This window comes from Macaca nemestrina, chromosome 1, assembly GCF_043159975.1.
Source record: "Macaca nemestrina isolate mMacNem1 chromosome 1, mMacNem.hap1, whole genome shotgun sequence".
NCBI lineage: Eukaryota > Metazoa > Chordata > Mammalia > Primates > Cercopithecidae > Macaca > Macaca nemestrina.
In genome coordinates this window covers 36535990-36560671 of record NC_092125.1, presented here as the reverse complement: position 1 = coordinate 36560671, position 24682 = coordinate 36535990, and the positions used below count along the sequence as shown (strand labels likewise).

The following is a 24682-nucleotide window of genomic DNA, read 5'->3' as shown; positions in this document are numbered from 1 at the left end:
GGCCGAGGCAGACGGATCATGAGGTCAGGAGTTCGAGACCAGCCTGACCAACATGGTGAAACCCCGTCTCTACTAAAAATACAAAAAATTAGCCAAGCATGGTGATGCATGCCTGTAATCCCAGTTACTTGGGAGTCTGAAGCAGGAAAATCACTTGAACCCGGGAGGTGGAGGTTACAGGGAGCAGAGATTGCACCACTGCACTCCAGCTTGAGCAACAGAGCAAGACTCCATCTCAGAACAACAACAACAACAAAAACTCGTTCAAGCAGATACTCATTCTCCTTAATGATTTTCTCAATGGTGTCTGGGAGCCTGTCTGCTGCTGCTTGGTAGGCAGAAGCTGCTTCTCCTGTTATGTTGACATTTTTTAAGCAAAACTTCTTTCTAAAATTATCAAACTATCCTTTGCTGGCATTAAATTCTCCAGCTTTAGATCCTTAATCTTCCTTTTAAGTTGTCATATAATGACTTTGCTTTTTCTTGAATCATATTCGAGTCTATGGGTATACTTTCTCATAGCAATCCTGGACCCATTTAAAAAGCTGCATTTTCAATACAAGATAAAAGACACAATATTTCACAAAAAGTGTGGGATTTCCATACCTGCTGGTGTATGAAAAGTGATGATTTCACAAATTTCCTTTTTTTTTTTTTAAAAAAAAACAATGGTCCTTACATTGGATTCATTTATCTTGAAATGGCAGACAACTGCAGCTGCAGACCTCAATCTACGGTACATACCAAGCAATTCAACTCATTCTTGTAATGTCGTAACTTGTCTCTGCTTCTTAGAAGCACTTCCAGCATCATTAATGGTACTTCTTATGGGTCTCATGGTGTTATCCAAGGTTTAGGATATTACACCAAATACAGTGAGAGATCACATTTTACTGTGATAACGCAATTTACTGGAGCGAGAAACTGCTCATGTGGAGATGATTAGCATCATCATTTTCAGCAGATACTCTCAACAGATACTCTCAACTTGAGCTCACTGTAACAGCAACACGAGGTGGTTACAAAACTACTATAACAGATCTGTATGGACTACAGTTAATTTTATGCAGTTATGATTTAATACTGCATCTTTATGTTTGTTAATATTTCTCTCGATCACATATGGCAGAACACAAGGTCTTTGTGTGCGTAAGTCTTGATAAATATTCACTTTTCTTAATTCATTTGGATATATTTTATGGTAGTAAAAGATAAAACAGACTAGTATCTACATGTATTTTACACAGTCATGCCATCCTCTTTTCTTAATTTTTTGATACTTCTAAGCTATGTAGTAAGTTTTTTACAAATTGTTGCAAATCTTCAAGACAAAATTTCCAAAATATTTATTGAAAAAAATCTGTGTATGAGTGGATTCTCACAGTTCAACAAGATGAAGAACAGATTTGTGGCTGCCAGGGTTAAGGGTGGTGAGGAGTAGGGGAGGAGTAATGGGATGGGTGTGACTATAAAGAGGTAGCACAGGGAGAGATCTTTGTGGTAATGCAATAGTTCTGTATCTTGACTGAGGTAGTGGTTAGACAAATCTATATATATGACAAAAATCACAGAATTATACAGACATGTATTATAAAAATATCAATTTCCTGGTTTTGATATTGTACTATAGTTATATAAGATGTAACTGCTGAGGAAAACTGAATGAAGAGTAAGTAAATGGGACTTTTCTGGACTATTTTTGTAACTTCATATGAGCCTCTAATTATCTCTGTAATATTTTGTTGCAACTTCTTGTAAATCTATTATCTCAAAATAAAAAGTTTAAAAACGGCAATAAAAAAAACTACATAATGAATTATGAAGCTAAAATTACACTGGGACTCCAAGAACTAACCCACTACTTTCTTCTTAAACTGTGACATACATTTATGGTTACCTGGCATTAAAGGAATTTTGCCCTGCCCCACCTCTACCTCTTAAGAGCTGCTAAATTTATCTGTGATTTTAAAAAAAAAATTGCTTTTCCCTTTGTCTTTATCTCTTTCCATTTCAGATTCTAAGATCTTCCTCCAAGTCACACTAGAATACAATCCAGGAAATAAATTACGCCACAGGTGCCATCTTGTATATTGACAGTTCAGCCTGGTCAAGAGTTAGTCTATACTAAACTATCTCCTATGAAAATCAAAAGGTTGAAGTAAACTCAGCAACTCAAAGGATGCTTTTTTCAAGGGTCTGACTTAGGAATAAAACTATTTTGTGTATACTATGTAAATAAGCCTCCATTTTAGCGAAGGCTAAATTAAATTTAGCAGTCCTGACTCCCCTTAAAATTTGTTCCAATGGATTTAACTTGCAATTTTAAAATCACGTAGTAAAGAGAAATTTTCCAATAGTAAATCATATATAAAGGCAATTTCTTAACAGTCATTAAAAGTGTATTTGAAAGAATATTCATTGATTAAACTATGAAACTACTAAGCCAAATTGTCACTTGCATTTATTTTGGAAGCACAGGGAGGGCAAACTCCCATGACTGATGACCACCTACCCTATGAAAGAATTACTGAATTCACAGGAGTCACAGCTTCCTTAAATCTTGTAGGTTTGTTCTGCAAAGAAATTATTGATCTAAATTTCATCTTGTAGGTTCCAATACTCTTAAAAGGAATGTTCTAAGGGTGATGTTGTAGGGATACCTACAGATAGAAGAGAGAAAAGGCCAATATAGACTAGCATGTAGATAGAGATTGAGGGAAGAAAAGAAAAAGCGATGAAATCTGTAAATGACTGGAGGTAGGGAGGGCAATGGGGCTGAGAGATCCTAACAAAGGGAGGATAATTATTGCTGAGACATCTCTGTGCTCAAAAGAGGACAGCTTTAGAGGAATACGGTATATCCATTAGCATTCTGCCTAATATGGTTGGTTATCTACAAAGAAGTCTCAGTCACACATGAAGTGCTCACTACTATTCCTATACCTTAACCCACAAAATAAACTTTAAAACTAACTCCTAGGTATTAAGATATAAAAAAAAAAAAACTCTTCTATTTTCTAATGTACTCACATCCTCTTTTCTCTTCCTTCCTCTCAATATGTTAAAGCTGCCCACATAATGAGATCACAGATACAGGCAGGAGCTTTCTTTTACTATCAGTGATGTCATATACACCTACACTACCAAACACTTTTCTTCTCTACCTTCCTTAATCCTAATCTAAGCCTAACCTTACTATATATTAAAGAAGTTCATACTGATGAATAGCAGTAATACAAACTGACAAAACAGCTGCAACTTGCTTTTAACAGAGCAATTAGTTTATTCTGGTCTATATCGCAGAACAATTTCAAGTCTACAAGTCTTCTTTGCTTTCTTGAAATCTCTCACTTTATTTATGAATTGTTTATATTTTAATTTTAAAGCAAATGATTAATTTTCATTGAAACAAGGATAGAATTATGATATTTCTGATGCTGCAACTTTGGATGTTTCCAAGATTATATTACCTTGACATACACTAAAAGGTTTGCACTAGAAGCTTTTTATATATACTGTCAGAAATATCTCAAATGTTAAATTTTTCAAAATATTTTAATAAGATACCGGCCAGGTGTGGGGGCTACACCTGTAATCCAGCACTTTGGGAGGCTGAGGTGGGTGGATCACCTTAGGTCAGGTGTTCGAGACAAGCCTGGCCAACATGGTGAAACCCTGTCTCTACTAAAAATACAAAAATTAGCCAGGTGTGGTGGTGCACGCCTGTAATCCCAGCTACTCAAGAGGCTGAGGCATGAGAATCACTTGAACCCGGGAGGCAGAGGTTGCAGTGAGCCAAGATCGCACCACTGCACTCCAGTCTGGGCGACAGAGTAAGACTGTCTCAAAAAACAAACAAACAAAAAAACCCACCAAGAAATATGTTAATTAATAAGATTCAGAATTATCTATTATGTTCTTTCCCTCATTTAACCAACATTCTTCCTTGATCCCTAGTGATCCCAGTTATATAGAGGGACTTATTATTCTTTGTATTTAATGTCTGTTTGTTGATATAATCTAAATGACTGACTTAATGTATTAATCTGTGAGAATAAATAAAGTATAAAACTTTTTTTTGTTGTTTTGTTTTGTTTTTCAGACAGTCTCACTCCATCACCCAGGCTGGACTGCAATGGCACAACCTCGGCTCACTGCAACCTCCACCTTCCTGGTTCAAGCGATTCTTGTGTGTCAGTCACCTGAGTAGCTGGAATTACAGGCATGTACCACCATGCCTGGCTAAGTTTTGTATTTTTAGTAGAGATGGGGTTTTTCCATGTTGGCCAAGCTGGTCTTGAACTCCTAGCCTCAAGTGATCCACCTGTTTCTGCCTTCCAATGTGCTGAGATTACAGGCGTGAGCCACCACGCCCAGCCTAAAACTTTCTTCTTTGAATGCTCTGTATGTCAGACTTTCAGGTACAGCCTGTCACCTTATGAATACTTGATTACTTGCCTCATAAAAGAGGCAAACATTACCTAATTAATAACTACAGCACAAATTTCAAGCACAGTTGATCCCCTACTTAATACTTACCAAAAGCACCAGAGAATTGCTACTGGAAAGAAAACCAGACTGCAAACCACCTTTTTGTCATAACTCACCCTGTGCTTAGTAAAGAGAGTTCATTCTGAAGAGAAACCCTATTAGTGTAAACCCTATTAGTGTAATCAATGTAGCAATGCCTTCTGAAGAAATACAAGCTTTATAGAACATCAGAGAATTTATAACAGACAAAAATATAAAACAAAAATCCTATAAATGTAGTAACATGGAAAAACCTTCAGAATACAGTCAATGCTTCTGCAACATGAAAGAACTCACACTGGAGAGAAGCCCTATAAATAAATGTGTAAGAGCCTTCTAAAAGAAAACAAACCTTCATGATCTAAGCCAGATGTGGTAGCTCACACCTGCAATCCCAGCACTTTGGGAGGCCAAGGCAGATTACTTTAGGTGAGGAGTTTGAGACCAATCTGACCAAAATGGTGAAACCCTGTCTCTACCAAAAAATACAAAAATTAGCTGGGGTGTGGTGGCATGTGCCTGTAGTCCCAGCTTTTCCGGAGGCTGAAGCATGACAATCACCTGAACCCAGGAGGCAGAGGTTGCAGTGAACCCAGATCACATCACTGCTCCCCAGCCTGGGTGACAGTGTGAGATCATGTCTCAAAAAAAGAAAAGGGAAAAGGAAAGGGAAAGGGAAAGAGAAGGGAAAAGAAAACAAACCTTCATGATCAAAAGAGAAATCATATTGAGGAGAACTATGTATATAAGAAACGTGGAAAAACTTTAGTAAGTGCTGAGCTTTGACTGAATACCAGAAATCATACTAGAAATTAACGAAACTACAGAATCCTTTGGCAAAACTTCTGCCCTACTCAGCACTGGAAAATTCATACTAGGGAAGAAACCTGAAAACACAGTCTAAATTATGGGAAGAACAAACCTTTCTGTAGAAAGGATGCTATTTTATAAAAGTCACATTGGGTGGATAACAGACTTTTGCAAAAATGACTCCAAAATGATAAACAATGGAAGATCATATGCCTACAGGCTATATAGTATGAAGTTTCGAAATGGTCATTTATCAATCTCTAATAGTAAACAGGTGAGAAGGTATTATTCTAAGGCACTAGAGATACCAGTGAATGGAATAGTCAAAGATTCCTGCCCACATGGAATTTATATTCTTGAAAGGGGATGACAAACCCCAATGTGTACGTGCTTGACTTGTGACAGCCCCCCAATCTTTATCACCTATTAAGACTCCTGGGCTGGGCATGGTGGCTGACGCCTGTAATACCAGCACTTTGGGAGGATCACTTGAGCTCAGGAGTTCAAGACCAGTCTGGGCAATATTGTGAGACCTTATCTCTTTAAAAAAAACAAAAAAAACAAAAAAACAAAAAAAACAAAAACACTTCTGTAGTTTTTATCGACATTCTTATTTATTAAAGCCTTATAACTATTAACTGCAGCTGAACTCTGAAACTACCCACTTCCAGGAATTTCTCAGAGATCTATAAAGTATTTTAAAGATCAACCAGTCTAAATATCCTTTATTTAGATTTTTTAAAAATTTCAAGGCCAAAGACAAGAAATAGATTGTATTAGCAGCATAATTTATAAATGGCAAAGCTGAAACAAAAATACAAGTCTTCTGGCTCCTTGCTCTTATGGTTTGGCTACTAAAAAACTATCTTCTGTAATTTAAAGGGCTGTTAAATAAAGTTTAAAATAAGTGAAATTAAGTAATTAAGGATTTATTGAGCACCCATTCAGAGAGCTGTGTGTTGGACACTGATTTTAAAAAGGGGGAGGGGCAGCAGCAAAATATATGGCAATTTGTCTTCAGAACTGCTTTAAACTAAAAAAGAAAAGAAGGAAAGTGAGAGAGCAACTGTGTGAAAGTAAGAGTTGCAAGGGTATATTAATAGTGGTTGAATGTAGATGATGGAACTTTTCCCCTTCTTTATAATCACTATAATTACAGTTTACAATCACAACCGTGTTACTGTATTTTCTCCCCACCACTAAAAGACTACATATCGAGAGGAAGGAGGAACAGTAAAAACCAAGGTTTTGTGTGAAAGAGATCAGTATCCATAGAAGTATCCAAATTTGATCATGCTCCTTGGGCCAATGGGCAAATGGAATGTCTTAGGATTTCTGTAGCACCAGCATGGAAACACCAGGGCACAGTATTGAGGCCAGAGTGGAGAGGGAGCTGTCATCATATATATAACTGACTGAGCTGAGACCAATCTCAGTCCTGACAACCACAGACAGACACTAAAGAATACTCCTATTTCTAGAGCCAGTGAGCTGCAGCCTTGTAATATCATTTTATTCTTTCAATAAACAACCTTCAGAGTTGACAGGAGAAAAGAAGGGGAGAAAATTTAGGAGATAAAGTTAATGGGAGATACTGGAGAACAGGAGAAGAAGGATAGAGAAAGAAGTGGAAAGGCTGAATTTTAGGTTTCTCACTTGTATTAAAAATGGATGGTTCAGAGCACTCAGACAGAGAACCTTAAAAAACATAACAAAATGTGAGTGAACATTTTTTTCTATGTAATTAGATTCCTACTAAGTAGTTTTTAAAATGACTGGTAAAGTTTTATGGTGAATTCTTTTCCTTGGTAAACATATTTTGCCTTTCGTCTCTATCATTACACAAAAAACTAAAAAATAAAGTACCAAAACCTGTTTTCTTGTTCTTCAATCTGAGGTAATTTCAAGTGTGTTACAGAATTGGAGAAAAACCAGGTTTAGCATTATGTTTGCTTCAGATCTGCTTTTAAAGATGTGATTTTACTTATCTAGTATTTTACCAATGACTAAGGACAATCTTTATACAAAGAAAAGTAATTTTTAACACTTCAGAAATAAGACAGTTTCTACAGTGAAATAAAAGACTTGGAATTTTTCTTTTATTCCCCTGAGCAATTCTGAATATATAGTACAACAGACATTGTAGGTGAGCAGCTTTATTTCTGAGCAAACAACTGTATTTCTTATAGTTGCCCTATAGTTTCTTCTTCCAAGAATGAGTATAGGTAGAACACGTTTAGCTAAATTCTGCTTGACACGCAAGAGTTGAAAATGCAGAATTCCATAAACTAGTAAGAATTACCAGGTCCTGCTTAGGAAATTAAATCAGGAGTGGGAGATATATATTATACGTAACTCAGAAATTGCCTATATTATAGAAAGCTGAGACTTGCGAGGTTCAATCACCAATCTGCAACTAAAATCACTATACCACATAGTTGGATTCAGTATCTATATTCTTCAAAATTGAAATTTAGTTCATATTTTAATAAAAATAAACCATCACCTAAAATAATGTTCCATGTGGAAACCCATAAAAATGAGCATTGATTTAAATAGTTTTCAGCCTGGTGTGCTGGCTCACACTGGTAATCCTAGCACTTTGGGAAGCCGAGGCGGGGGATCGCTTGAGCCCAGGCATTCAAGACCAGCCTGGGCAATGTAGTAAGACCTTGTCTCTACCCCTCCCACCAAAAAATAAGAAAAAAGAAAAAGAAAAAATTAGGTAGGTATGGTGGTGCATGCCTGTAGTCTTAGTTACTTGGCAGGCTGAGGTGGGAAAACCACTTGAGCCCAGGAGATCAAGGATGCAGTGGGCCGTAATCATGCCACTGCAATCCCACCTGGGCAACACAGTGAGACTCTGTCTCAAAAAACAAAAACAAAAACAAAATACACTGAAGATCTTGTAAACGGTTTTATAAAGTGTATGTATAGTTTTAATAAAAATTTATATACAATGATATATGAAGTAGAGACTTCAATATTGATATAATGAACAGAAACATAAAATTAATTTACTAGTTATAGACTCAGTTATAATCTTTGCATAATATCTGAGGTTTAATTTTGATTTAACAATAAGAATTCCTTTATCCCCCAGTGAAGGTAATATTCTAATGTATACTATATAAAGAGACAGACATCATTTTCATCATTTTATATTAATAAAGATTAATACACTAAACTGGCTGACATCATGGGTTAAACAATCTATTTTTAACTTATCAGTAGCAAGAATTTTGACATAATAAATGGTATCTGTACAATCATTTTGGAAAACAAATTAGCAGTAGTTGATAAATTTAAAGATGCTCTATAATCCAGTGATTAATGCACTAAAGTGTATATATCAACATAGATGCTAATCAACAATGTTGACCATCAAAAGCATGCTAAAAAGACCAAAACAATACAACACCATCTACATAAAATATTTAAAACTGCAATAGCATGTGTTAAGGGATACCTATACTTAAAGAAAAAATATAACTAAATAGACAGGAATGATATAGACCAATACTGGATGGTGGTTACCTTGGTGGGAGAATGCAGAAGGCCTTTATTAGTACTGGTTAGGTACAAGGAATTTACCTTATTATTTACTATGCTTTGTTATATGTCTTTAATATATCATACTAAATTTCAAAAACATTTTTCTGCCAGATAACAAAGGCTTTTTTCTACTGGTCAGATTTAATACACTCCTAGTGTTCACATGAGACTAATACATTAAGAATATTTTGGCTGGGCACAGTGGCTCACACCTGTAATCCCAGCACTTTGGGAGGCCAAGGCAGGAGATCACTTGAGCCTTGGAGTTTGAGACCAGCCTGGGCAGCATAACGAGACCTTGTCTCTAAAAAAATTAAATAAAAAATTAGCCAGGCATGGTGGCACGTGTGTATGGTCCCAGCTACTTGGGAGGCTGAGGTGGGAGGATCGTTTGGGCCTGGGAGGTCCTGGATGCAGTGAGGCGTCATTGCGCCACTGCACTACAACCTGGGGAACAGAGCCAGACTCTGTCTCCAAAATAAAAAAACTAAAAGTATTTTGGTGCTACATCATTTCTTCCGATAGTTACTGCTGTCAATTTTTAAAAACACTCTCTCATTGGGCAGACGTTTACTAAATACTATGTTCATCCTCTCATTCTAAATATTGAGCTTCCACTACGTGCCAGTCAGATAAAACAGTAAGCAAAAATTGTCAGTCTCTGCCCTCACGTAGCTCAAGATCTAGTGGAGAGGCAAGCAAATCAAGTATCTGTATTCACTCTCTTGATAATCTCACCCACACTTTTAAATACCACCTCTACGCTGACATGTCCATATTTCTAGACTGGATTGGAAATATATACCAGTATATATTCCCTAACTCAACATTCTCCTTGGCTGTCTAACAGGCATGTTAAAGTAAGTATGTCCAAAGCCAAATTCCTGCTCTTGCCTCAAAATCTGTTCCTCTAGCCTTTCTCCACAAGGGTGCATTGTACATTATATTTTATATGAATAGCAGCCCCAGGAGTTGTATAGGACAACAATAATAATTTTTTATCCCAGAGAATATCAACTACATGCATCTGGCTTCAGGCCAAAAACCTTGGTGTCATCCTAGACTCGTTTCACATACAATGTCTGGCAACTTCTCATTTATCTCTTCCATTCCCACCCTGATCTAAGCCACCTTCATCTCTCACGTGGTCTCCCTGATTCAGTCCTTGGTACCACCTCTTCTTCCCCTATGCTCACTTTGCCACATACCCTAGTCAGCAGTCCGAAAGAGCTACTTAAGGCGGGGCGCAGTGGCTCACACCTGTAATCCTAGCATTTGGGGAGGCCAACGTGGGTGGATCACTTGAGGCCAGAAGTTTGAGACCAGCCTGGCCAACATGGTGAAACCCTGTCTCTACTAAAAATACAAAAATTAGCTGGGCATGGTGGCACGCACCTGGAGTCCTAGCTACTAGGGAGGCTGAGGTAGGATAATCACTTGAACCCGGGAGGCGGAGGGTGCAGTAAGCTGCACACCACTGCACTCCAGCCTGGGTGACAGAGCAAGATTGTCAAAAAAAAAAAAAAAAAAAAAAAAAAAAGGAAAGAAAAAAAAAGAGTGACTTAAAACCTAACGCAGAAAATGTCACTATCTGCTCACAATGCTCTAATGGCTTCCCATCTTTTTCACAATGGTGTTCAGGGCCCTACAACATCTAGCCCTCACCCTACCTCTCATCTTGTGGTACATTCCCTCCCTTGCTTACTCACTGTAGCTCACTGGCCTTTGCCCTGGCTTTCCCTTTGCCTGGAATACTATTTCCCCAAACACCCATATGGCTTGCTCTCTCACTCACCTCCTTTAGGTCTTAACGCAGATGTCATCTTCTCAGTAAGGTCTTCCTGATCATCCTATCTAAAGTTGCAACTCCCACTACCCTCACACTTCCTATTCTCTTCTCTCTCTGTTTTTCATGACACTGTATAGCTAACCTCACTCAAATATCAGATCCATGAGGGCAGGAATTTTAGTGTTTGCTTACTACTATACCTTCTAAACTAAACTAGATTTTTACAATAGAATATAACAGGCATACAATAGGCATCCAGTAAATATTTGTTAAATCACAACACAAATGTAAAATTGCAATTGACAAGTCCAGTGAAAAAGTAGAGTGCTAGGTGACCCTGTAGAAAGACAAAAAGCTTACCCGAGAAAGTCAAACTAGAGCTGAGAACTGACAGATGAGTAGGAGTTAATTAGGATGTGCACAGGTTCAGCAGTGAGAGGGGCTAAAGGAAGGCTGGTATACCTTAGACCAGAAAGAGATAGGAAAGATGCAAGATGGAGTTGCAGAAGGTAGAAAAAGGTAAAACTGTGAAGAGATCTGTAAACCATATTAAGATGGTTCTTATCCTCAGAGCAACAGGAAGCCAAAGAAGTGTTTTAAGCAGAGCGATCATATGTACAGATTCAACAGATGCTGAAAAGATTACCACGGCTACTGGATAAAAAAGCATTTCGAGGGGTCAAAGTAAATGCAGGTAGATCAAGTAACAGGTCACTGCAATAACTCACTTGAGAGAAGATGGTATTTCACTTTGGGGTGTTGGGAGTAGAGACAGACTGGATAGATAAGATACTTAGGAGGCTAAAAAAAAAATCAATGGGATAAAATAAAAGGAGTGAAGGTCAAGGGAATTTTAAGGTTTATTTCTAAGTTTCACAAAGTACTATCAGATGCCACAAGGGAATACAAAGTTCCCATAGATGTGAAGTCTATGTCTTCAAGTAGTATTATCTGGATCTTCAATGCTCCTAGCCACCAATGGCTACTCCAAATAAAGACGTACTAATTGTTGTATATGTTGGATTTGAAAGCTTAGTGGAGAAAAAAGAATGTAAGATATCTCAGTAATTTTTTACACTGATTACAAGTTGAAACGATAATATTTTCTATGTAGGTTACATAAAATCATTAAAATCAATTTCACCTTTCTTTTTACCTTATAATGTGGCTACCAGAAGACACAGTTATACAAATGGCTTATACTATATTTCTACTAGACAGCACTGATCTCATCAGCAATACAACTGTTGCAGTTCATTCAAAAGGAAAAAAATACACCTAAGGAGAAGACACGTGAATTTTAGGTCAAAATACAATTTGTATAAAGAATTTCAATTTTTTTATTGTTTTTCAGGGAGGTGAAGAAATAAATATTTCTGGGTTTTTTTTTTTGCCATTTAAATACAAAAGTCATTTTCTATTTGTGCTTTATTTATAGAATATATTGTTCTTCTATTGCTAATCCAATGGTTCTATTTAGAAAGCCCTCTGTGGTATGGGGGAAAAGTTAGGAAAACACAGAATTGTGGAAATGATGGGAACTAAGAGATCATTGAGGCCTACCCCTTCATTTATAGGCACCAAACTTGAGATACCAAGACAGTAAGTAACTTACTTGAAAATCACAGGACTAATACGATTTAAATCATGTAGGACATAAATGGAAACTTATAGTCATTACAGTGTTCAGGGCCACTACAGACTTGTAAATATCACAATGAATACACTATATTTTGTTACCAAAAGAACTAAAAATGTATCTATTTTATAGTAGTGAATTTCAGGATTATCAATGACTTTGTTTGGAATACAAAATCACATTGAAATACTAGATAAGAGGTTAAAAAAAAATCAGATTTGAGAGTCTGAAACCCAGTTCCACCACTTAGTTGTGTACCAAAGACAATGATCACTGTTTCCTCATCAGTAAAACAGAGATACCATCATACTCAGGATGTGAAAATGATAGGAACACTATACACACACCCCCACCCAATGCTTATAGTGGACAGATGTATAATGCCAGTCCCTTTGTTTTCATTAGAAACAAATGATGTATTTCTTGATCCTTTCTCTTCTCTCCAAAATGTCAATGTAGTCATATTATTAAGTCACAAAATAAAGATGTAAGGGAAAAGATTACTATAGTGGTGAAACCCAGTTTCAAATTTCCATCTTCCCATTAAAAAGCTTCAAAGTAATAGGTAAATCATTCAGCTTCCCTAAGTCTATTTCCTTTAGTAAGTAATGGAGCCAAATCAATCAAAATGATTCAAATACAGCTGACCTGTAAACAACACATGGGTCTACTTATACACGTATTTTCTTCCACCTCTACCACCCCTGAGATAGCAGAACAAATCTCTCTTCCTCCTCAGCCTACTAGATGTGAGGATAATGAGGACAAAGCCTTTTATGATGATCCGCTTCCACTTAATGAATAGTAAATACATTCTCTCTTCCTTATGATTTTCTTAGTAACATTTTCTCTCTAGTTTATTGTAAGAACCGAGTAATTAATACATATAACATAGAAAATATGCATTAGTTGATTGTTTATGTTACCAGTAAGGCTTTTGGTCAACAGCAGGCTATTTGAAATTAAGTTTGTGGGGAATCAAGTTATAGAAAGAGTTTTCACTGAGCAAGGGTCAGTGCTCCCAACCTCCACTTTGTTCAAGGGTCAAGTATAGGCCCATCTATGACTCAATAATGTACTGCTATGAATGCTACATGGGTTTCTGAGGCCCAAATAGTATGTAGATAAGTTACAACACAAGCTTTAAACATTTTAAAATAAATATGAAGTATAATTTGACATTTCTAATACACATTAATTTGAGATTGATCGTTTTCTATATTTAAAAGGAACATTCTCAAAACTACTTACATCTGGTTGAATAGCTTTAAATACTGGAACATCCATTAATGTTATCTGACCCTGAAATATAAAGTGAAAATGATAATTTCTTCTTTGGAATCCAATACCATAACACGTAACCTAAATTAAAATTATATTCTATACTAAAATATTACCGAATACTCAATTTTATAAGGGCTTATGGAAAATAAAATTTAGCCCCTGTACCATTAAATAGAATTATTTCTAATTATCTCATGGCTATCTGTATTTTCTTGGAAGATAAATTGTGTAAAGTTAAAAAATAAAAATAATTTTAAAAATTTGGACAGTCACATTAAATTATAATCAAAAAATAAAAACCAGGTAAGTTCATGTAGCAGTGTTCTTGTTATGATGATTAAATTACAGCTCCTCAAACAGTGGTATAAAATCAGGTATTACTAAAAAGGTTTTCTTCCTAACTTAAAAAAAATATAATGAAACTACACTAAAGCCAACATTATATCTAAGAGCTTTATATGCTATGGACCTATCCCACTTATGGCTACAGATATAAAACAAAATTCAACACTGTCAAGGAATAATATGCTATGACCAAGCACAGTTTATCTCTGTAATGCAGGAACGGTTTAACATTAGGAAATCAATATATTCTGTTAACAAATTAAAGGAGAATGAGAAAACAAATTTATATTAAGAAACAAATGTTTTTCTAGATACCTTTCATCCAACAACACCTTCACATTTCATTTTTCAATTTTTTAATTAAAAAAAACCGTAAAAATGTTTCTTAGATATGTCAATAAAATATAGTTGGCTTAGAGAAATGGTATAGAGGGATGAAAGCAATTACCATAATGGTAAATACATATTGCTACTTAGCAAATTGAAGTGTAACTTATAAAGCTGTCCTTAAAAAAAATGTACAGCTTTTCTTACTTTTCCCACTTCATCCCTCTGTTTGTTCCACAGCTGTACCATCTTTCCCAATAATTCCCATACCCAGCTTTTTAAAAGCCATCTCTTTTGCTGGACCTACAAATTCTAACTCAATAGCACCAACATGTAGATTATGTGCAAAACTGGAGAAGGCAGAGGTAGGAGGCTTACCGCATATTCTTCTGGTGTAACCTTAAGAACATCAAATACCACAGCATCAAAGCTTTTCTTCAACTCAGAACCTTTGTCACTTAAGGATTCAGAGCTGCTACTTTTCTGTTAAAGTGAAAGAAAATGCAGCCTTTTTAATCCTGTCTCACATTCAAGTGACAGAAACTAGACTGGCCTTAAAAACTGAGAAAACAAAACAGAAGGTTAACAAATGCTGCAGAAAAGCTGAGCAGAATATGCTGCTTAGTTGTTAGAGTACCAGATAAAGGGTCGGACAACTTGAAATCTAAAACTGTGACTTTCAATTTTTAGGTTCTTGAATGAGTTATTTTCTTGTGTGTCAGTTTCCTCATCCTGACAACCTATCATTTCCTATAGAAATAAATGATTTTTAACTAGTTCAATGATTCTCAAATAAGGTAAAGGGAAGTCAGGGGAGAAGGCTATACACCTATTTAAAATTTTTAAAACTAATTTTTAGTAAGAAAAAGACAAATTAGCTTTATAACATAAGTCATCAGAAAATATTCAGAATGCTGTTAATTACAGAGTTACACATAATCCATTCTTAGTTATGTGATCTGTCTGTGATAGTACAATTAATACTATTCTACCTATTATATTACAAATTTAAGTTTTCCCTGCTTAAAAATTACTGTTTCAAGTTTGAATATGCTGTGGCTATAGGCAGAATGAACGGTGGATTTTGGCCCTGAAAATCTTATTACTGTTAAAAATTTTCCACTTCGCCTGTGCCATGACATAATAATATATTCTGTATCAGTTGGCTAAATTCAGAGGAACATCAATATGAGAATATTTAGATCAGGCTCTTTTAAATGGTAGTAGGATATGAGGCTACAGATAACAGCAAAAAAATTAACCAAAGTTTCAATTAGCACAGTACACAGATCAACCTACTAGCTATTATATATTAGTTTTAAGCACTTGTCATTATGCCTCATTTTTGCTTTTCCTCTCTTTTAGTAGCAGCTAAATACTAAATATCGAGCCATGATCATTACAAAGAAAGGGATCTGTCATTAACTTTGAAAAATTCTCAACTATTATTACTTCAAATATTTCTTCTGCTTCTTTCTCCTGTCCTTCTGGTGTTCGCATTATGCATATGCTACACCTTTCGTCACTGTCCCACAGTCCTGGGCTATTCTGTTCCTTTTTTTTTTTTTCATTCTATTTTCTCTTTGCATTTCAGTTTGGGAAGTTTTACTGACATGTCTTCCAGCTCACTGATTCTTTCCTTGGCTGTCTACTGGTCACCAGTCTACTGGTACTGGTTAGTTCACCAAAGGCATTCTTCATTTTTGTCACAGTGCTTTTGAATTCTAGTATTTCTTTTCGATTCTTAATAGTTTCAATATCCCTGTCTATATTATCCATTTGTTCTCGCATGTTATACGCTTTTTTTCATTAGAGCCTTTGGCATATTAATGACAGTTATTTTAACTCCCAGTCTGATAACTGCGAAATCTCTGCCATATGAGAGTGGTTCTGTTGCTTGATTTATCTCTTCAAATTGTGTTTTTTCCCTTGCCTTTTAGCATGGCTTGTAATTTTTTGTTGAAAGCTAGAAATGGTACATTGGGTAATAGGAACTCAGGTTGAATAGGCCTTTACTACTGTTAAGGGTTTATTTTTTATCATGCTAGGCATTATACTGTGCTTATAATTTGGTATTGTTATAGGTGTCTGAGTCTTCAATTTCCTCTAGTATCCTTATTTTTTTATCCTCTGTTGTCTTTGGGTTTCCCTAGAAATCCCTTCTTAGTTTCAGCCTTGCAGCCTTCAGCTGAAATCTTAGTATTATACAGAAGCCCTGCTGATGTGGTGGGGGTAGGCAGAGTATGTGTGTGTATTTGAGGGGTTGCTGGGGAGAGAGTGTCCTATAGTCCTATTATTCGGTTTTAGTCTTTCACTGAGTGTGTCCCCAGACTGTGAACTTCACAAATGATTCTCTGTCCCCCTGGCTCTGCTTAGGTGAGACAGGAAGTCTGGAAGGGCTTGAAGTTGAGGCTTTTTCCTCTCCCAAGTGAGTTAGGCTCTGGTGAAGTAGTTCCCCTTGAGGGCAGGTGGAGAACAGAATGCTCTGGGCATATTTCAATATGTTTACTTTCTATCTGGGTGTATTTCAAAATGGCTATTTCTTTCCTCCCCCTGCTAGAAGCAGAAGGGAATTTTTTTCTGTCTTTACTGTGAGAAGCTTGTGGGCATCTTAGAGGTAGTAAAAATCAGAAAAGTAGAGGGTGAGAAGAAGCCAAGACTGGACCCCCAAGGAGTTTTTAACTCTCAAGCTAGTCCACACACAGTATCCAGCAGTTCATCAATTAGGGTTTACGTGGCTCCACTGACTTCTGCTCCTGTAAGCTGTGATTCTCTATTTGCCTATCTCTCCAGGTTTCAGGGCATCACTATTAAATGTGCTCTGTGATAGCAATTCTCTGATAGAGCTAAGAGGAGTTATTGATTTTCAGTTTGTTTAGCTTTTTTCCCATTGTGAGGACAGGAGTGAATTCTAAGCTCTTTATAAATCCAAGCAGAAACCTGAATTCCAGTGAATGAATCCAAGCAGAAACCTCAATAAAGCAGAAACCTCATAAATAAAATGGAGTTTCACTTCTTGTGTTTAATCTCTGTAACTATGACTAGTTTATAGTATGTCAACAATATTATTTTATGTCCCAAAACTAATACAAAATTTTATTCATAATGTTAAGTATTCAAATAGACATCAGTTAAGCAGTATACACTAATCCAATAGCTGTCCAAATAACTAGATGCATTCTGTCAGGTGAACACATGAATCATAAACATAAATCAGTAATTTTGTCCAAGTTTTTAACTCAGCCAAGTTAGTAAATCATCATGACAATTTTATTGCTTATCAAAAAGAATGAACACTTCTCTTTTTTCCTTCTTAATGCCATTAGAGGCTTAAAAAATTACTAGTGTGCATTTTGACGTGCTTCCCTAATACCAGTAATAAATTGGTAATGATAAGACACAATGCAATAATGTTCACCAGGAGAACAGCAGTAATTCATTCAAGGCATGACTCAAAAACTACTGATACTTCTAAATGTCTGAAAACAAGTTCACTGTAATTCTCCTACTAACAGAAACTTCAAACACAGGTTAAATATAAAAGGTAATGAGAAAGGATAAGTCAGCCAACCAAGATAAAGTATTTTATCCATTCTGTAAACTTATCACTTCTATAAGAAATTTGTACTTTGATGTTACTAGATCTGTATTTTAAGAGAAGGTGGAAAAATACAAAATTTTAATTTTATTTTCTTGCCACAATAAATGGACAATTTAAAGGGTGGTAAGTAATTTAAGTAATTCATTCTTACTTTACATCTGCTAATTATACTACTCTGAAGCCTGGTGTAATTAATTCACTTTTAGTAAAGTCAACAGAATTGTTTGTACAAGTGAATGACCTATTTTATTTAACAAATATTTGTATTCTGCTTCCTATGATACTAGAACAGGTATTTCTGAATAGTTAAAAATATACACATATATACACATATGTAACATATTCAAGAAATATGGTTACAAATATATGAAGAAAACAAACATATATTACAAACATATATATAAATATAATCCTATTGTTGTAAATATAAAAAAGCTATGTATAAATTTATGGAAAAAATTATAGAAAGAGATTTTTCTAAGTGACAGTTTTAAAAATAGGAAAGCTTCCATCTGTTTAAGGGATTAGGAAAAGCTTTATTAAAAGCATAGCATTTGAAATAAGTTTGAAAGACAAAATGTTTTATGTGTGCAGTGATGGGGAGGGGACACACCAGAATGGGAAGAAAAATTCCAGCTAGAAAAATTGGTATAGGCAAAGTTATGACAGAAGAAGGAAAATGTAATGGTTTATACAGACACCAGCAAATGTAGTATTCTCTCATTAGACTATAAAGTTTCAAGTAGAGGACGAGTAGGGATTAAATCCAAAAATTTGGGGCCATTTTGAAGAAAGTCTTGAATAAAAGGCCGAGTGACCATTTGAATTTAATTAGTAGGCAATGAGGAACCACAGACAGTTTTGGGAAAAGATAAAGTTTAAGAGTTGTATTTTAAGAATACTAATCTTAAATTTCAGTCAAAGGACCAGAAACAACAGAAAATCTAAGTGCAATACCAAATATAAGGCCATGGCACTAATCTAGACAAGAAATAATAAATGACCAAGCTAAGATGGTAGTACAGTAACAGAAATAAGGAGAAAAGTACTGGATCCCAGAGATAAAGCACAGTGGACAGGCTCTAAGATAGCTGCTGAAGATCTCTATCTCTTGGTATTCTCACCCCTGTGTGATCCTCTCCCCTTGAGTGTGGGCAGAACCTGTGACTTGTTTCTAATCAGCAGAATATGGAAAATGAGATGAGATGTCACTTCCATGAATACATTATATAAGATTGTAACTTCCGTCTTGCTAGTGGACTCTCTCTGCTATGATGAGACAATGGTTGTGGTGGGCAAAACAAAGTTAATTAACAACACATTGGCTGGGCGCGGTGGCTCATGTCTGTAATCCCAGGACTCTGGGAGGCCAAGGCAGGTGGACCACCTGATGTCAAAAGTTTAAGACCAGCCTGACCAACATGATAAAAACCCCATCTCAACTAAAAATACAAAACTTAGCCAGGTGTGGTGGCAAGCGCCTGTAATCCCAGCTACTGGGGAGGCTGAGGCAGGAGAATTGCTTGAACTCGGGAGGCAGAGGTTGCAAAAGGCCAAGATCGTACCACTGCACTCCAGCCTGGGCGACGAAAGCAAAACTCTGTCTCAAACCCCCACACAAAAAAACCACACATCTAAAGATTTAAACTTAGATGGCTATGGAAATGTGATGCTATTAATGTAAGTTAGATAAAAGGCTTGGACTATTTTCTTTACAGTTGTGGAGCAGAACAGTAATAAGAAACTTGATATTGTGGACATTACAAATGTCTGGTCTATCAAAAATGCTTAATAAAATTCATGAGGGAAGCCAGGACTAGAGATAAAAATAAATAATCTACATAAGAAAAACAATGGAAACCACAGACTTAGAATATTTTCAGTGATATCAAGGCCTAAGTAACTGGCTGGGGCAAAATGGAGCCCATTTTGGAATGGAGTTGAGGCTATTAAGGAACTTTGAGGTCAAGGTGTTAAAGGGTCATTAACATTATTCTCTTCCAATATACTAAGAGAAAAATAAAGAAGAAATATAGAAGCCAGATGCTAAAGTTACTAAGGAAAGCAGGCAAGTTCTCTAGATCTATACACAAAGAAAAAAAAGAAAAAAGTTGGGGCAAAAATACAATCGTAATATATTCACTAGAGGTGTGAGCATCTAGTTCAGTCTTCACATCTTCATCTTAAATGCTAAACTTTAACCCAAGAACCAAATGTTTCTTCTAAAAATAAAGAGTTTTATGAGTTACCATTATTTGCCATTATTTTTCAAGTATCTTAAGTAGATAAGGATTAAGTATATCTATGATGCACAGCAAACATATGAATCACTAAAGTAAAAGTTAAAATATGTGTACTTCTGCACATGTACTTCTGCACTAAATGCACTTCTGATTTAAGTATGTGAACAAACATAATGCTTGAAAACTTAGAAAGCCAGGTAAGAAAGTTTATACCTAAGCTTCTTAAGTATCTTACCTCAGAAGCAGTAGCTGCAATATTGACATTGCTTGCCTGCCCGTTCATTAGGTCCATGCTTTCCTCATCAGTCCCTGACCTTATGTTAACAGCAACAGAGGACTGATTGCCTCATGTCCAAGGCCACAAATACATTATTCCTGTAAAAAATAAAAAAGTTAAGCAAATGTCCTCCCTCGAAGTTTAAGAAAACAACTCTATGCCTACCACCATGACAAGAAACAAAATATTTCAACTTCACTAAACTCTATTATTTTAGCTCAGCCACTAAATCCAGATTGAGGACAATCTTGTATGCTCTTTTCAAACAACTAGAAACACCAAATAAACAGTATTCAATAGATGTTACTGTTATGTTCTTCATAAGCAAATCAAAAGCATAACTTTTCGCTAAGTGGTTATTGTGAGGGAAAAAAATCAAATGTACAACTTTTTTAAAGTAAATAAAATGTGTAAAAAAAAAAAACGCATGGCAAAGTAACACATACCACAACACAATAAATTTTTAGTGATCCAAATGACACCCGTAAATCAACAATACTGAATACGCTTAGGGAAGATACATCATACCCACATAATAAAGAAACACAGAACTTCTGAGGACACAGGATGGCAAATAAGGAGCCAAGAGCAAGTTTCAAGCCATCAAAATTCTAGTCAAATACTCTTTCCACAACACAGATTTTCTACTTTACTGGAAGTCAGAGTACTTACTTCAAGTTCTAATATCTTTCCATAAATAACTTGCCATATAAACTGAGTAGGTAACTTTACCTCCCTAGGTTAGAATTTCTTCCTCTCTGTAAAATGACAGCGGTAAATGAACTTTAAGATCCCTTTTCAACTTTAAAGATCTATGATGTATTTCATAAGAGAAATGTTAAGTGTCTATAAATTAGGTACTCTATGTTATATTCACTTTAAAAGCTGAGTTTTAAATGTCAATAATAATTACTTCAATGCTAAGTTTCCTTTCTCTGGAGAAGCAATATAGGATATAGTGATTTAAAAGTACAAATTTTGGAACCACATTACCTCTGTGTAAACCCAGGAAATTTTAACTTTTCTGTACTCAGTTTTCTCATCTATAAAATAGGGATAATAAGTACCTACACTTCATAGAGTTGTGGTGAAGAGAAATGAGATAATATACACAAAACACCTAAAACAGTGTGGGTACTAGTAAATATGCTATTAATATGATGCAATGAAGATGCAGATGCTACTACCTACTTAATCCCCATAAGGCTTAAATTCAACAGAGTCTCTTAAATAAAAAAGAAAAGACAACACCTTAGAAATATATCTTTGGGAAGCAATTGTTGCTGAGTATCACTAAAAATCCTAATTGCAAACACAATGAATGAGAATGGCTAAGATCTGTTTCCTAGATGTAGTAAAACATGCTCTTGGTTTTGAAATGCTTAAAAATTATTACTAATGATAGCAGCCTTCAGTCACATCTTGAATTTATCTTAATTTATTCAGATACAGCCTAGGCACCTGCTAAGAGCAGAACATTGCGCTAGAATTTTTAAAATAGAAATATATTCAAAATCATGAAGTTTTAAAACCATTTAACAGCACCCACTTAGAAAATCAATGTGAAAATGAATAAACTATAAAACAATTTCCTCCTACCTAAACTATCTCATTCTATAAGCTTCATTATCCTTATATTATTAAGAATCAACTTATATTTATACTGCTATACAACAAAACCAGCTTGATAATCCAGCTTCTCTGAACAGTCTCTCAGTTTGCAAGATATTTTTCAAATTATTTCATTTCACTCCAGTTTCTAGGCAAGATTAAGTATAACATGAATTTATAAATCAGGGGTGCCCCCTAGTGCTAAGAAAAAGACTTTAATAGTTAAAGGAGTTATATCTTTAACTTACTTTACATATCAAAATATACAATTTATTACTATTACTTAAAAAAAGGTAATACAGACCAGGAACAATATTAAAATATTTGTAAACTATAAGCATGAAGAATCACGTTTTCTCTTTTTTTTTTTTTTTTGAGACAGAATTTTGCTTGTTGCCCAGGCTGGCATGCAATGGCATGATCTCAGCTCACTGCAACATCCGCCTCCCAGGTTCAAGCAATTCTCCTGCCTCAGCCTCCTGAATAGCTGGGATTATAGGCACAAGCCACCACACCCAGCTAATTTTGGATATTTTTAATAGAGACAGGGTTTCACCATGTTGGCCAGGCTGGTCTCAAACTCCTGACCTCAGGTGATCTGCCAGCCTTGGCCTCCCAAAGTGCTGGGATTACAGACCTGAGCCACTGCACCTGGCCTTCTCTGCTTTTAAAATAAAATGTCACTCATATATTTCATGAAAATTAAGGTTATAATGAAATCCATTACATATTTTAAAATACAGCAAAGCATACCTTAAAGAATATAAACTCTTCATAACTACTTACAAATGTACATGTCAATAGTATTTAATAATGTTGAAGAGTAACAGAGAGGCTTATATGATATTACAAAAATACTACAAGTTCTAAAAGAGATACAGGTTTATTATTTTAGTATGTGCCTCAAAGACTTTTCTATACTTTGCACCCAGAAAAGCTCACATTAAATATACCAAATATATGCTTTAATATTTTATTTACTTTTGCTAGCGTTATAAATGACAAGATCTTTCAACATGACTACCAACATCACAACAGCCATTTTTTAAAGAGATGGTGTCTTGCTCTGTCGTGCAGGCTGGAGCACGTAGCACAATCTTAGCTCACTGCAGCCTCCAATTCCTGGGGTCAAGCAATTCTCCCACCACCTCAGCTTTCTGAGTAGCTGGGACTTCAGGTGTGCAACACCATGCCCGGCTAATTTTTTACATTTTTTAAGAGACAGGGTATCACTATTACATCGCCATCTATAAAATAGCAGACATTATTTCTCAAAGTGTAAAGAAAAGTTTAAAAATAGGCTGGTGCAGTGGCTCACGCCTGTAATCCCAGCACTTTGGGAAGCCAAGACAGGTGGATCACCTGAGGTCAGGAGTTCGAGACCAGCCTGGCCAACATGGTGAAACTCCATCTCTATTAAAAATACAAAAAATTAGCCAGGTGTGGTGGACCGCGCCTGTAATCCCAGCTTCTTGGGAGGCTGAGGTAGGAGAATCGCTTGAACCCGGGAGGTGGAGGTTGCAGTGAGCCGAGATTGCATCACTGCACTCCAGCCTGGGAGACAGAGCGAGACTCTGTCTCAAAAAAGAGTTTAAAAATAACAAAGTTACTTCATTCATTTGAGTTAAAATTGTTTTGCCTTCAGTCAAGAAAAAGAGATCCTACATCTAAGTCTTCCAGATATAATTTTGTCAAATTTGAACTAAACTATGAAAGTACCGGCAGATTCATTTGTAAACTGTCCCACATCTACATAGAGAGGTTATATTTCCATATACCTAAACAGCTTGAAACTAAACAACTTGTGGGGGAAGACAGACTTTCAAATGATTAAATATTAAAGGGAGAAAAATCTATAAAATAATGCATTTAAAGGTTACGCTTTATCTCCTGTATAGAAAGTTCACTCAAGATAATTTGCTAAGTAATCCTAATAGACAAGAGCTGAGATCTCCTAAGATACCTGACCCAAAATATGAATATAGGTTAACTAGAAATTCAGGTAATAGAAAAGAAGTTCCAAATAAAAAGATAAACTGTGCTCCAAATATTTTGTGTTTTTGTTTTTGGTGGGTATGAAGGTATTTTGGCCAGATGCTCTACTCAAAAGACTACCCCATAAAAGTTCACTTAACTCGTAATAGTCTGTATTTGCAATAAGACAAACAAAAAAACTAACATCCAGATACAATATTAGCAGTTAAAGCATGAGAACAACCCAAGTGAATCAGAAATAGGTTTAAATATTTGACAAAAGTGTGCTACTGTGGACCTAGAAATGGTCAGAGAAAGGAACATAGCACATTAGTACGGAACAGCAGAACAGAAAAACAACATGGTAGTGCTGATGGCATAAGACAGACATCGAGATTTCATGGTTGGAGGCTCTTGGGTGGAAGAGATTCCCTAAGCCCTAGGGGATAGCCATTAAGGATCTCTTGTACCTGAATGTGAGGCTAAACTGAACATCACAGAGTAATCTATAGGCAAAAGACTGCTACACAATGGAAAACTATGCAGCCATTAAAATACTCTAATACTTACTGACACATGAAAAATATTTATAATATACTGCTATATAAATGAAGCAATTTACCAAACAGTATGTAAGGTATAATCCTTTTTGGTAATCATTATTATAACATAAGAGAGATGCACCAACATACACTAC

At 35.8% G+C, this 24682-nt stretch overlaps 1 protein-coding gene across 3 annotated transcripts in view; it reads right to left on the bottom strand.

Annotated features, from left to right (window-relative positions):
* Positions 1-24682, bottom strand: part of LOC105484494 (Ral GEF with PH domain and SH3 binding motif 2) — a 179705-nt gene that overhangs the window by 113635 nt on the left and 41388 nt on the right. For all 3 annotated transcript variants that reach the window (XM_011746173.3, XM_011746176.2, XM_011746175.2), the window contains exons 2-4: positions 20359-20498; positions 14658-14762; positions 13575-13625 (exon numbers count right to left, since the gene is read on the bottom strand). In XM_011746173.3, coding sequence (XP_011744475.1) covers positions 13575-13625; positions 14658-14762; positions 20359-20415 — 213 coding nt within the window. In that variant the 5' untranslated portion in view covers positions 20416-20498. The remainder of the gene's footprint in view (positions 1-13574; positions 13626-14657; positions 14763-20358; positions 20499-24682) is intronic.